The sequence below is a fragment of the Amphiura filiformis genome, chromosome 20 (assembly GCF_039555335.1).
Source record: "Amphiura filiformis chromosome 20, Afil_fr2py, whole genome shotgun sequence".
In the NCBI taxonomy this organism is placed as follows: domain Eukaryota; kingdom Metazoa; phylum Echinodermata; class Ophiuroidea; order Amphilepidida; family Amphiuridae; genus Amphiura; species Amphiura filiformis.
Window position 1 is genome coordinate 16,673,006 of NC_092647.1, and position 14,961 is coordinate 16,687,966.

Consider the following 14,961-nt stretch of genomic DNA (forward strand, 5'->3'; position numbering starts at 1 on the left):
TTACCACTGATACATTACCCCCAATGCGTACAAGTAATATTGCTCAAAAATGAAGTATTGTTGAAAAATCACCCATGCATTGTTTTGTGCTCTGAAACTATTAAAGTTTACGATTTTGAATGATTTTCATGAATTCTTCGTGGTTGGAATTTTGCAATTCCCGAGACCAAACTTGAACGCTTTATCGAAGAATGTGCCTGTAACCATTTTTTATGTAGGTGAAGCTGGTTACATTATTCAAGGGTTCAAATTCGCAATCAATTGTGCAAAGGGCTTTTGGGAGAACCTTTGGTTCTCATCAAAACCAGGCTTTTCGATTACCGGAAAATATTGAGAAAAAACAGGAAGATCATAAGGCTGTCGCCACTTTCCCCTCATGTACCTGGCCTTAATTTTTTGCAGTTTTTCTGACAGACACTTTCACAAAAATGCTCACACTTTAAACTAGTTCTAAGCCCATGGGTTTCCATTCATGATTGTACGATAAATTGACAGCTAAAATGAAGAAAACTTTACCTTTTTCCCCAACATTTCAGAATAATATTTTTGGATTAATAAGATTATTAAATCCATATTTCTGTTGCAAGTAAAGCTAGGCTAATATGTAACACAACATGCAATCTGAAGCTTACAAGAACCAATTTTGGTTCTCGCAGTTGTAATCCAGCGAGAACCTTCAGGAGAACCGGTTCTCAGGTTCTCGTCAGATTTGAATCCCTGTTATTCAAGACTGGTCTTTGAATACCAGATAGAAACAATAGTTACCGGAGTAAATAAGGGTCTTTTTTATCTTTTCAGTATCTGTTAGTCTATTATTCAGAAACGAAAATGCAACAAATTATGTGAGTTGATCTGTTCCTTTTAATTCATTGTGAAGTTTGAAGTACCAATCAGCTTCTTTCAATAGAGGTGGACAGTGGCGTAACTAGGGGGCAGGGGGGGCAACATGCCCCGGGCGCTACCGTGAGGGGGGCGCCAAATTGACCAATTCAGCCAGGACCAGCATCAATTCTGCGCCCATCCAAGGGATGAAAGTCAAAATTTTCGCGCGCTTCGCGCACATTTCAGCACCAAATCAATTCAAAATCAAAATTCGCGCAATTCTTTCAGGTATTAAAAATGCGCTGGGGGGGTAGGGCGCCATTTTGTTTCTTGCCCGGCGCTACCAACCCTAGTTACGCCACTGGAGGTGGATGCCTGCTGTCAATGAAGGATGGATTGGATAAGACAAGATTATGGAAAACCAGCGTTTTTAGTCACTAGCACCCCTCCTCTTATGCCTACAGAATAGGCATTTGATGTTGTTAAACTGGTTCACATTAATGTGACAAAATGCCATTTTAACTGCAGCAATCTTAAATTTCTTCACAGTATCATTAGCACGTAATTAAAAAAAATATCTACTACAGAAAAAAATATTTATCTACAGAAACTCTTACCATAATATTTTTTTAATAATTTGCGACAAGTAACTTATTTTGCATCGAAGGAAGAACTTGTCCTCTTCAAATACATTGGTAGAACCCCCTCCTCCTTCAAACACCATGCAGTTAATTATTTTGTACATAAACAAGCAAAAAAGATGACAGTCTATGAATAGCAGGGGGCATCAGCCCCAACTGGCTACGCAACTGCCCCTTTGCACTGCCAGTGACCACAAATAAAATATAATGAACTTACCCAAGGAACTTGACCTCCTGTTTTGGGCTCTCCTCCCCTGCTCCTTTGCCCTTACTATCCCCAGCAGTAGCCATACTCCGAATTGGATGGATGCTAACACAGCCTTGTTTCCCTAAATGCCTTTCTATCACGGTCAGTCTGGTGCTATATCGTCTGCTAGCATCGATTGCAGCCGTTCTGCAAATAATGCCACTTTGGGATAAGCGGAATAAAGCTGTTCTGAGCATGAGCAGTTGCTGTGCTGGTAGATACTGAAGATACGGAAGGTGTGTAGTCACACACACAATGAGTTGTAATTACCTGTGTAGCAGAAACAAGTTGAAAATTAGACTTGTCCGAAGTCTTTATTTCTATTATTCATACACAATTATTGTAATTGTTTGTTTGGTTAGACTTGGATGAAATCTTTATTAATATTACAGTTTGCTTTAATAGGATGCCATATATTAGACATATTACTACATAATAAACAACAATACAATCAGAACAACATATGACAGCAAATATATATTTGATTGCTGAGTTTCAAAGAAAGAAAAAATTGGTAAAATAAAATCATGGGGAAAAAACCTTTTGAATTCTGCACCTTGAAGATGAATTTTTAGCAATGTAGATAAAATGACATCAAAAAGGTATTTTAGTTGTATCCAAAAGTTGATTTAACTTGGTGATATTTTTGAGAAAAAAAAGTATGTGATTTAAATTGTGATTTTAAAATCAAGATATAAATCGATGTGATTTAAATCAAGCAACCTTGCTGATTTTAGAAGAATATATTATTAGTATTTTAATGTTATTCGATCAAATAATCAACAGAAATGCTCATAATACGTCATGAATTGGGGTATAGGAAAAGGTGGTGGTGTTAAGAGATCTAAATTGAGCGTTTATTGCGTTTCGACAGTATTTTTTGTGGGACATGAGAGCACCTCAGACCTATCGAATTGCATTCTGAATACGAAGCATGTCTTTCTGATATCAAATATTTTTCATTTTTTGAAAATCACAATATAATACAAATTTTATGACAAATTATAAAAATGTGATATTTTTCAAATTTTTGATATTAACAGTCCTCGAAGTAAATTATATAAATCTAATGACATATTCTTAGTGTATGTAGCAGGGAGGAAAAGCCGACAGTCAATTGAAAATTTTGACCTTTCATATTGAAGATATGGATTTTTTCCCCAAAAGACCTAATTTTTTTTTGGTGTTTTGGGAAGAAAAATCCATATCTTCAATACGAAAGGTCAAAATTTTCAATTGATCGTTGGCTTTTCATCCCACCTACATACACTTTAAGTACAGATTTGTAAAGTTTATTTTATGTACTGTTAAATATCAAAAATATCAATTTTTAATGATTTGCCATAAAATGTTTATTAAATTGCGAATTTCAAAAAATCAAAATTATTTGATATCAGAATGACATTCTTCGTATTCAGAATGCAATCCGATATGTCTGATGTGCTCTAATGTCCCAAAATAAATACTGTCCAAACGCTCATACCCCAGCCCTTAAAGTTTTTGATTTACTTTTCAAATTTGTTTTGTCCCAGATCTCCAGAATGGATAGGGTACGTCTACTAAACTGGTTTTGATCTTATTTCATTGGTATTTGATATTGGTCCTATGGATGATTATGTACCGGTACCATAGTACCATAGACGTTGTGCATATGACGTATCATACCGTAAAGGAAGGCTTTCTGGGCTATCCTTGCTCCTTGGTACTCATGACCAGTACCGGTATATCTTCCATTATCACCTCATGCAATAGTATACAAATATTGACTGCTATGAGGGGCATGGTTAAAATTATAGGCCCCAGGTGATCTCAAAACCATGACTATAGTCATGGTTTTGAGATCACCGCGGGCCTATAATTTTAACCATGGTCGTGCGCCATGAATTGGGGGCCAAATGCGTTACATACTAAAATTTACATGTTTTTGTACTTTAAAACTGATCTAATTCACAAACTGTTCATCAAAACCCTATAAAATTATATATCACTGTAAAGGAATGCACACATACAAACAATTGGTCAATATACAGGGTGCCACAAATGTCATATAGGGTGGAAAAGTTGAATTTTGGTTCAAAAAGTATACTATTTTGTTCCTCTCTTATTTACTAACATAAACACAGGCTGCTAAAACCTTTTTAGATGTGCTTATAACATTGTAGGCTTTCAAAAAAAGCAAACTTGTAATGATGAGTTATGTTGCCTAACTGAGATACAGGGTGTTCTGTTCATGGTTTTGTCGCCCCCTCTGCGAATCCATATTGCTTCGCGGATCTTTCTGGTGTGTTGATTTGAGTTCTTGTCTATGATTTTCGCCCCCTCCCAGTTGATAACATGGTTTTCTTGAGAAATGTGGTCAGTAATGGCGGACTTGTTTTGTTCTGTCAATGATTCTTTTCTTTTTGCTCTGGTGTAATTTCTGTTGCTTGTTATCTTCTCGGCATCCTTTTGATGTTCTTTAAGTCTTGTTGCAAACGCTCTACCTGTTTCGCCCACATACATTTTGTCACATCCTTTGCAATCCACTCTGTATACCACTTCACAAGTCTCGTTGGGATCCCGCTTATCTTTTGGATGCACTAGAAGGCTCTTTAACGTGTTAAAGTCATTCAATGTATGGAATGACGACCATTCCTTTAGATGGATCGTTGTCTGATTTTTTGGTTTTTGTGTCTTTCTCAGCTTTGTTTTTCATTTGTTGTTTGACCTTTTCAATTGTCCATTTTGGGTAGTAGCAGTTTGCAAGGGCTATTCTTATTCTTTCCTCCTCTTCCTTTTTGTCTTCGTCTTCAGTCACTATGTTGTGCATTCTATCTAAGAGTGTTCTTATTACGCCGAGTTTTTGGTGTAGAGGATGTTGTGAGGTAAAGTTCAAGTATTGGTCTGTGTGGGTCTTTTTACGGTAGACCAATAACTTGACAGTTCCATCTTGTTTTCGAACGATCAGGGTGTCAAGGAATGGTATTTTTTTATCGTCCTCCTCTTCATGGGTGAATTTTATGTTTCCGGTGGGGTCTATGGAATTGAGGTGTTCGGTTAGCTGCTCGGTTGTGCCCTTTTGGATGATTTTGAGGACATCGTCGACATAACGCCGCCATAATTTTGGTTTGCAATCTAGTGGTGCGTTGACAATGGCCTGTTCTTTCAAAGGAACGAGACTACCAGTTCCCGCGGGAGATGCAGTGAGCCTGGAAAGCACCTGTGATCAAGATGGCATACCCTGCTATCGAAAGCTAAGAAACGTGAGTTTTATTCTCTGGATTTGTCTATCAAAAATAAAATAATTATTACGAACAATCCTACAGATGAAACTTTTCAGACCTACAGCCTGTCTCAAAAAAAATTGTGCAAGTGAAAAGCGCCCTCTGTGACAATTAGAAAACACCGTTGTGACATAATGCTTACATCAACGTCAGGGGCATAGTCTTAGCTCTCAAATACCGTTTAGTCTGTTTATCAAGAGTTCCTTCTTGAAATCAAAAGAATGCATCAATTACACAATACATAATTGTTTTTAATGTTTTATCATGATAAAGGTATAATGGTTCTCTTTTCCCACTTACGACAAATTAAACGATAAATAAATATTTCACATTCTGCTGTAAAATTAAATACATCTGCATGTCAATGATTTTACCATGGTATACTGTTCTCATTTGTCATTCAATACATGTTAAAAGACAAACAAATATTGCACATTTATAGGTTAATGAACTTTGACAAGTTCATGAAATTGGACAAATTAATGAAATTAGACAAAATATCGCATCGCTGCTGGTGTTTACGATCGTCTAATGCGAAGGGGAGTGCATTAGGCGCATCAACATCAGCTATCATTGATTTACATGTACCAGCCCTATTCCCTAGTAAAAGTGGCACAATTGTGATTTTACCCTTTCGTTGTTAACTAAACATATCTCGAGATTAAAAGGAGCAAATTTAACAGAACAAACGGCATTTGAGAGCTAAGACTGTGCCCTTGACGTTGATGTAAGCATTATGTCACAACGGTATTCTCTAATTGCCAAAGAGGGCGCTTTTCACTTGCACAATTTTTTTTGAGACAGGCTGTATAAATTTATTTGGCACGTTTTGTGATTTCCCTTGTTGAGTGCAACGGTACGTGTACCCTTCGTGTTTGAGGGGCGAGATGGAACAGCCAAATCTAGGCAAAAGCAACCAATACTATAGTTTGTTTGGCTTATATAAGGCGGAAATTATTTGGCTTTTGTTACTGCGCAAGTCAATAAAGTTCCAACTCACGCTCGTGACGCTCGTGTAAATTCACATCTAGCGTGCAACAGTCATGCAATACACAACGCAGAATGAGCGCAAGCACTGCAGCTGCGCCCAATAGCACGCACACCATTCTATATCCATGATATCACTACATGTTGTTACATTTTGTATGAGTCTTTATTTTTTCTGCATTATATAAACCGAACAAACTTTAGGAAGAAGCATTTATTGCAAGTGACGTCATGCTGACCGACAGAATTGAGTGTAGTTGTGTCGAGCTTGGGCCACCTTGACTAAGCCCCGCAGGAAATTAGATTTGTTGGGAGTTGCTCAGACACATGCTCATCCCATCTAAAAGTGGGTTTTCAATCAATCCATCTCCCGATTTGCAAAGGTTGACTTGTCGTCATTGCAAACTGATGGTGATACCCTTCCGGTTCTTGAACATGTGAGCCCAGCACTACACGTGCACAAGCAAACTTCTGTACAAATTCAACTTATGCAAATGAATCAACCACAGCTCATTATAACCCAATGACATCACCAGCTCAAATTACATCCCATTGAAATACATGTAACTGATGTAAGTGGAACCAACATTACTCAAATTTCAAGGCCTTTTTGTAAAAAATTACAAGTTTTTCAGAGATTTTCAAAGTTTTTCTACGGAAGTTTTTGTTTATTCAAGCTACTTGTGAAGGAAGTACAAGTGGAGACAGCCAAATGTTGATGGACAAACGTAATATGCATGAGCATTTTTCATAGTCCAGAACAATTTTTCTTGAAAATCCATGCACCTGATTGGTCAGTTCAGTGCATGGGGTTGTAATGTGCAGCTCTGTGTGTACTGTTGGTTGGTGGTTTCCCAACTGTGCAATTGATCATCATGGTGGTGGTACCTGGTGTGTTCTCTTAATTATTTGTACAGTGCCAATGGTGCAAGTTTGATTGTGACATGTTTGATCACCGATTACAATGGGGACATTGTGATGTCTGACGATCACTCGAGAAAAATTGACACAAAATGATATTTTTCATGAGTACAGTCATGGTGAATTGATGAAGGAATATAGCACCAGTATGTGTCATATCAAGAACAATATCCTCATATTTTTGAGACAATAATTCACTTGAGGAAGAAGTTTTTATTCATAGCATGACATTGGACCCTGTATGGCAACCGTGTACATGTGCCAAACAAGGTATGTGACTAGCTCGTTCACGTAGCGTTTTCGTCAGGGGCTATTTTAACGTGTCTCACTGTCACATACGTGACGAGATAAAATATTCGTGCAGTGACAATTAACCATCCGTGTAGATATGCTTTAATAGTAGACAATGGTAGAGCCTTTCTTACGGTCACATTCAGGTAAAAAATGTCAATTTTTTTATTTTTGAAACGCACTCTACTTCATCAACACTTTTATCTCATTGCACGAACGTGACGGCGAGGCACGTTAAAATAGCCCCTGGTTTTCGTTGTCCCACTGGCCTACTACAACGTAGATTGCCTGGCGATCGGAGTGTTATCGTCAGAGCACCTCGGACTAGTATGTGACATGAGCACAAATAGTGAAATACTTGCACCTTCTAACTTTCGTATCACAAGCTATCGGTTGTTCATATAAAAGTTTGAATTTTTGAACAACATACATTACATGAGTCATGACATTAGGTATATGTATACCGCCGTTCTCCGGAACGGCGGTATACTAGAGCATGGCAATCATTCTTCGCCAATGTTGTCGGTTTTCACTCATTGTTCACAATGTGACATGCACAACAAATACAGCCCCTGAAATAGTCTACTTTTAGCAAGCCTTAACTCCGAAACAGTTTAGTCAAAGTTAAAAATGCGATCCCCAACCCTTTGCTTACCTTTGGACGAATTTGCTGTAATTTCCGCTAGCTCCGTGTTGAAAAATGTCCGGTACTTGCCCGGTACAAACATAGAAATGGCCACACCGCTTCAGTCCTGGCAATGAATATTTCTTGCGTAAAACCAGTGGTTCCTACGTGGGCATCACGATGATAGTCTCCTACACAACCAGATTGTGTCGGCCTGACGATTGTCGATCCTAATCGCTAAAGTGAGGACAGCGTGAGCTCTTACCTGCGTAAAAGTCTGTTCGACAAAGGCCATTGTGAATAAGGATGATTGACAGCCCCGTATATTGGGCGGAGCCATTATGCCCATATTAGGTGCATATATTACGGCGGACAGGTTGCGCTGTCCACTGACCCTGACTGTTCGTCACGTAGACAGGCCGTGACCTGGGTACATGTACAAAGCAGGGGCTGCGACTGCGAGCCGCCATTTTGACACGTGGTATCTACTCTTCAGAAAAATTACTTTTGTTGACGCTTTTATATCAAACAATTTTCGATAACGGATTTCTACTAGGATTTCAATTTTTTATTAATGAAGGTACATGTAGTTTTGAGGAATAACACGGGATGTTTTGAGTTTTATTACAACTGGTGGTGTAGGAAGGTGAGTGAATTCGTGAATGAGGCGGGATTGAGGTTTTGTTGTTTCAACGATCCGATAGTAGGATACTGAAACGTAGGCTAAAATGTCTAATGACGCCATGTTTACATGAAAACATTAGCTGCTGCGAGGTCAGTGTTGTTGAATTCGTTACCTAAATTCCTTTCAAGATATTCTGATTTCACTTATTTATAATGTGTACGAATGTGCTCCATACAAACTCAAAAGTATGAATGCAAGGTGTTACTGCTGACAATAGAAACATTGTTGCAAAGTCATTAAAAAACAGGTATGTGCTACAGACGTTCTTTCCCCGAAACGAGATACAGGCCAGTAACGCAGTCGCAGTCTGTCATGACATGACACTGTCTACATTTTTTGTAGAGCTAATAGCTGAGAAATAGTACATTACAAGTTCAGGTAAAATGTAAACCTGTAATGTATTTTAGCTAGTCCGAGGTGCTCTGACGATAACACTCCGATCGCCAGGCAATCTACGTTTATTATTGTAGTAGGCCAGTGAGTGGGACAACGAAAACGCTACGTGAACGAGCTATATTTTAGCTTGAGTATCTCGAGCTAGATCTGCTCAACTTGGGCTACCGGTACTTACAATTCCAATAATTCCTTCAACTACATATATAGACGTATTTTACCAAACACACACACAGGGCAGAGGCCAAATAAAATTGAAATATTATGATTTAAAGGGGGGTAACCCTATTGGTTTTGGATATGGATTGTCTTTAAAATTACATAATAATATCAAATATTGCCCCTTTATGCTGCTTTGTGAGAAAACGAGAGCATTTTCAGCGTAAATGTGAATAAAAAGCCAAATTTGCAATCCAATACCTTGGTATACGTGAATTGCATTATGGGCAGGCAAGCAACAACAACAATTCCCGTTCGTATGACGACAATGCTGTACAATGCCCGGCCCGTATTGAACGGAAAATATTTGTTTTTTTTCGTTCCGCTTCAGAAAAAAGGAAACAAAATATATTTCCCCTTGCAATATGTACATTTCAAATGAATATAAAAAGTTTGGGTTAAAAATGGAGAGGAAAAAAACTTCCGATACCGGGGTTTGAACCGGTATCTTTCGGTAAAACACAACGCTTAGTCGATTGAGCTAAATCGCCCACTTCGTCCCATTTTGGAATTGTATAAGTATATATACGGCGCATCGCCTCGTCACCAGTTAGTGTGGTTCGCTTTTTCACAGAATGTGTATGACGCGAAACCAAAGTAGCTGTTGAGGAGACTGATGATTCGCAATAATTCCGCTCCCACAATTCCGGCGAAGTTTTCAGATTTACAAACTGGTATACCTGTAAAAACCGCTGTGATTCATGATTTCTCCGGAAATACATCGACTTGGGCGTCAAATTTCAGGATAGTAATGAGAAAAATAGTATCTATCATGTGATACCAAAACCTCATCAACAATGAAAAATATCGGGGGGATGATGCTGTCGATCGGGTCACGGACCTTTAAAATGCGTGTTACATGGTTAAGTCTGCCGAATTCGGAAGACCATTTGCTGCCATAAAAATGTCAACATTGCACAACAAAAATACAGCTCATGTCAGCCACCCAAAACAATACCATGATATATAAAAGAACCTAGTTTGACATATCCATGTTCACTGCTTAGTTTCTACTCACGTTAAACGACAAAATATCACATTCCTTCGCCGTCCACAACTTCGTCGACAAAGTTTTGGTCTACTTTATTATCAGTTATTGGTTATTGATTATCGATATTCATCATCAGATCCAGGGTCGCGTTAATGTGCACACTCAACTCGGTTCAGGAGTACCTCGTCCCATTCTATAAAAGGACGCACCTTTTGATATCAAAGGGTTGGGTTGTTTAGTTGGTGTCGTGAAAAATTTTTTTTTAAAGGACCTCGGTGAAGTAAATAAAATAAAACAAAACATAACACTTCCCTTTTTTTTTAATTCTCTGTGAGACTCTTTTCTTTTAATAGTTTTTAAAAAAGTTCTTACATGTTAGGCCAAGAAAACATGTTTTAGTGTCCCCTCACGCTTCCTTTTTTGAAGATTCTTAAATTTTTGTCTTCTATTTTCTAAAATTTCGGTTATAACTTTTTAATGAAGAAGTTGGAGAAGTTCTATAATCTAAATATATACGGGCCTAGAAGGCTAGTTTTGTGATCATCAATAGAGGGGCATAACCCCGGGGCATAACCACCAGAAAAAAAACGACCGTCCTCCTTTTTTCTAGGTCATCGTAGTAGCAAATACGGACCAAAAAGGGGTTTTGCACCATTAAAAAAAAGCCCTTCTCGTTCCTTATTTTTCAGAAATCTGCACGCAAAATATGTATTTTTTATTTGGCCTTATTCAACAATTTGTTTTTTGATTTATGAAAGCCCCCATGTAACAGGGGAAGTCGCACAAAGTGGGAGTGGAACCATGCCAGCCTTGCCAGGCACAAAAATTACCGAAAATCACAGCATGATAATAATAATGAGTGTCAAGGTTGGCCAAGTAGTGTCCAGTTAGTCAAGGGTGTCAGGCTGTATCGATGGTAAGTCAAAGGGTGTCAGTGTGTATTCTTAAGCGTGTCAGGGTGGGTCAGTGTTGGTAAAGGGGTGTCTCAGTACTTGACCACTTGACCCCAGACACCACTTGATCCAGCCTGACACCAATTTGATTCACCCTAACCACTCGGCTCACCCTGCTGGTCCCGGGGGGGGGGGCACTTCAATTTGAAATGGATATAGGTGTAGGGCTGGCACTTTTGCACCCAGGGGCATTCGGTGAGAGCAAAATGTAAAAAATATGGGGTCATTGGGTGCCGGTGAGAACATGACCTTTTTTTTAAACGGAATCTTTGGGTGAGAACCGAAACAGTGCCACAGAAACCTCAAAAATCGAATTTCTAGTTCTAAATGGCTTCAAATTTTTTTATTTTTTTTTCAAAATAAGTAACAAAATCAGTGATAAATGAAAGTTGGTGTTCAAATTGAACTTGTAAGGGTCTTTGGGTGACAGATCAAATGGAAAAATAATGGGTCTTTGGGTGACAGAGCATGTGTTCGTAAAAAATATGGGGTCTTTGGGTGACAGCGATGCTGAAAAAGGGGGTCTTAACAGCCCTACATACGCGTCAAGCTCCAAAGTTGGAGTGCCCCCCTCCCCCCGGGACCCTGGTATACTCCTTGATACCCCTTGACTCACCATATGACCGTCTGACAACTCTTGATAAACACGGACCTACCCTGACACCCCAAATGTGTCAGGGAGTCATCCGGGAGTCATATCGCTGGGTGGGTCAAGATGTACGGTATATGGTACGGTACATGAGTAGTGACCAAAGATCTTTTAGTGTAGGCCTATATAGAATTCTGTGGTAGTGACCAGTGTCAGGGTGGGTGGTGTCTTTCTGTAGGCCCTATTTTATTTTATTTTTTTCATTAATTGAATTCTTTTTGTAGTATTGGTAATTGGTATAGGCCTATGCCTACTTAAAATACCCCGATACCTTTTTTTTATCTCTCGGCCGGCATTTCACACTCCCAATTCAGGGCGGTTATATATTGGGCGAGTTCGTTGTAGGTCGATATGCCCAGGACATTATTGATTATCGACTATCGACAATAATCAACAATAACATGGATCTTGTCCTAGTCCACTAAATTTAGCGCTCCATCAACTATATGGTCACGTGATAAAAATTTCGGGGTATAGAACAAGATCTAAGTTGCTGCACCGGTATGCGAGGAAAGTGGTTCGTCACGGCGCACGTCAGCTCTTGCTAGACTTTTAAACCCTGATTTTGGCATTACAACTAAGATTAATTTATCTTTATATACAATCTTTATAAATTTTTATCTTTATATGCAATGTCTGAGTGGTAAGTAATATTTTATGCTAGAACCAACGTTGGTTTAGAATGTGTCATGTGTGTTGCAGCAGCTCACCGTTTACCGACGAAACCATGAAACCATGATGATTGAGCTCAATGAGATTGATGCTTCTTCTTCTTCCTTATAAGTGCCTCCCTCATATGTATGAGTATTGTCGCACTGCGTACAGACAAGCTGTACTTATTTTTTACTCTGGAACCTAGAGTAGATGAGTGTATTTTGAAGTACAGTCAACATGACCGGGATGATCCCCTGCTCTTTTCGAATAGCCTGTGTGACGGTCTTTAACGTGCACACTACATTAATGTGAGAAAATATGCATGTACATGATGGGACCGACAGCTTAAAGTGCCCTCCGAAGCACTAAGCAAGTAGAGTGAAGTGTCTTGCTCAAGTCAAGGACACAAAGAGCCGGACCTGGGATTCGAACCCTTGACCCTTGTGTTCACAGTCCTATGCCTTAACCGCTAGGGCCACGCTCATATGATCAAGGGGAATGAGTCACATGTCGACCCTGGAGGGCCTGGACGGTCGAAAACGATTTTTACATATTTTTCTATAGAGGACATTTAGAGCTTTCAGAAACTGAAAACCCTATGTTGATTCGACGTTTCTTTACAAAGTTACGTCAATTTATCAACCATTGAAAACAATATAAATAAAACAAAAGAAATTAACGCTTTCTTTGCCAATAGGTCACCCCGGTCATCCGGGTACTTATTTTACATGACGCTACAGTCGGCTACAGCCTACACTTACGCTTTTCAACCCACAATAGATCGTGCAGTTGAGCGAACTACTTTAAGACTTGTAGCAGAGCTCATTCAGTTGTTTACGTTCTGTTTTGTGCCTCGAATCAAGCAAATTTCTCGGCCGATTTCGGTAAAATAAAGGTTAAATACTTGGCGAAAATTGCATTTTTATGTGAAGCTGAACACATGAACATGTAGAGGAGAGTCTTTATTTTTGTTGTTGGCTGGAGGCCCCATGTCGAGAAGTTATAGAAATGGTAGTATTTTGGCCGATTTGAAAAGGGACAAACCACAGAAAAGTACAAATTTGATTAAGATTTGTTGGCAACGGAGGTCAGCGGCTTGTGACGTCACTCCGGGGTCACCTATATCTCAAAATCAATATTACTATAGCCAAAATAATAAATTCTTGATCATGAGAGCCAACTTCGGTACGCAGAGTTATTTGCGCCGAGCGTACTACGCAAAGACCGGCGCTTACGGCGCAAACACAGCTTTGGAGAATTGACCAATCGCACGGTCATTGCTAGACAAGGTCAAGGTTCAGTCATGCAGGTCGCGCGATCGTGTTATTCTATGAAAAGTACGCTGACGCAGAAGTACATCCTCTCATGATCGAGAATTTGTTATTTTGGCTATAGCGACATCCGACTTATTTCCCTTGATCGTGTCACATATTGAGTTGAGCATGCATACATGCTTCTTTCCGAAATCCATGAATCGGATGAATCCTATTAATTCCTATCCTCACGCATGCACGAGTCACACACATGCACACTGTCTGACACTCACAATCATGCTCACCAAAGATGTCAGACAGTGAGCACTGGCTTAGTAAACACGAGAGAGTGATTAACAGAGCTCCTACAGTTGTCAAAAATGAAGGCCTGTACTAGTAGCTGTTGTGTAAACAGCATTTATGCCCGGTGCTCCGGATGTGTCATCGCCGGGTAGGGAAAATGAAGGAAAATCATGCTTTTTAATAATGTTACTCAACTTACTTGTAATTTTTTGTTATTATTTTGATAAAATAAAATCACAAAATGTTTGGAATGTATTGAACGGGGTTCATTCATATATTTTCATGACTAAATTTATAGGTTTAGCGGTTCATTCATATATTTTCATGACTAAACGGTTGTTTATGCCCGAGGGCATAAATTAGGGGTTCATTCATATATTTTCATGACTAAACGATTGTTTATGCCCGAGGGCTTTAGCCCGAGGGCATAAATTAGGGGTTCATTCATATATTTTCATGACTAAACGATTGTTTATGCCCGAGGGCTTTAGCCCGAGTCAACGCTTACTCATGAAATATATGAATGAACTCCGTTCATACAGACGCAACACTCTGCTTGCTGTTATTTCCCTCCAAAACTAAAAATACCATCATTTTAAACTAAAACTACCAGTTCCTTATCATTTTTTAACAGTTTCTCCATCGCTAAGGCCAAGAAAAAAAAATTGTTTGCTTGCCCTCAATTGAATTTTAACAATTGGGTCGGTCGGTCGGGATTTCTTTTTTTTTTCTTCTTCTTTTTTTTCTTCTAATTACTAACAAACTCTACTGTTTGTATTAATTAAGGCTCAAAATATGAAAAATAATACATTTTTGGTGTCAAAATGAATCAACTAACATTCCAAAACAAGTAAAATGTGGAATACAAGCTCCAAAATACATTTTTTTACATCTTCAGAATGAAAAATTTTGAAAAGAAAAAAAACTTTTTCCAGAATTTCCAAAAATAGGGTCAGTATTCTTTTGTACAGTAAATAGAAAAAAACACCTTTTTTCCAATTTCCAAAATTAGGGTCGGTCGGTTGAGGGCAAGCAAACATCTTTTTTTTTTTTTCCTAATTGTA

At 38.8% G+C, this 14,961-nt stretch overlaps 1 protein-coding gene across 1 annotated transcript in view; it reads right to left on the reverse strand.

Moving 5' to 3' along the window:
• The window catches only part of LOC140142853 (NAD(P)H-hydrate epimerase-like), a 106,023-nt gene extending 95,839 nt beyond the window's left edge, over positions 1-10,184 (reverse strand). Inside the window, exons 1-2 of the mRNA XM_072164874.1 lie at positions 10,113-10,184; positions 1,681-1,980 (exon numbers count right to left, since the gene is read on the reverse strand). Of these exons, the coding sequence (XP_072020975.1) occupies positions 1,681-1,907 (227 nt within the window). The 5' untranslated portion in view covers positions 1,908-1,980; positions 10,113-10,184. The remainder of the gene's footprint in view (positions 1-1,680; positions 1,981-10,112) is intronic.
• Positions 10,185-14,961: the final 4,777 nt, after the last annotated feature.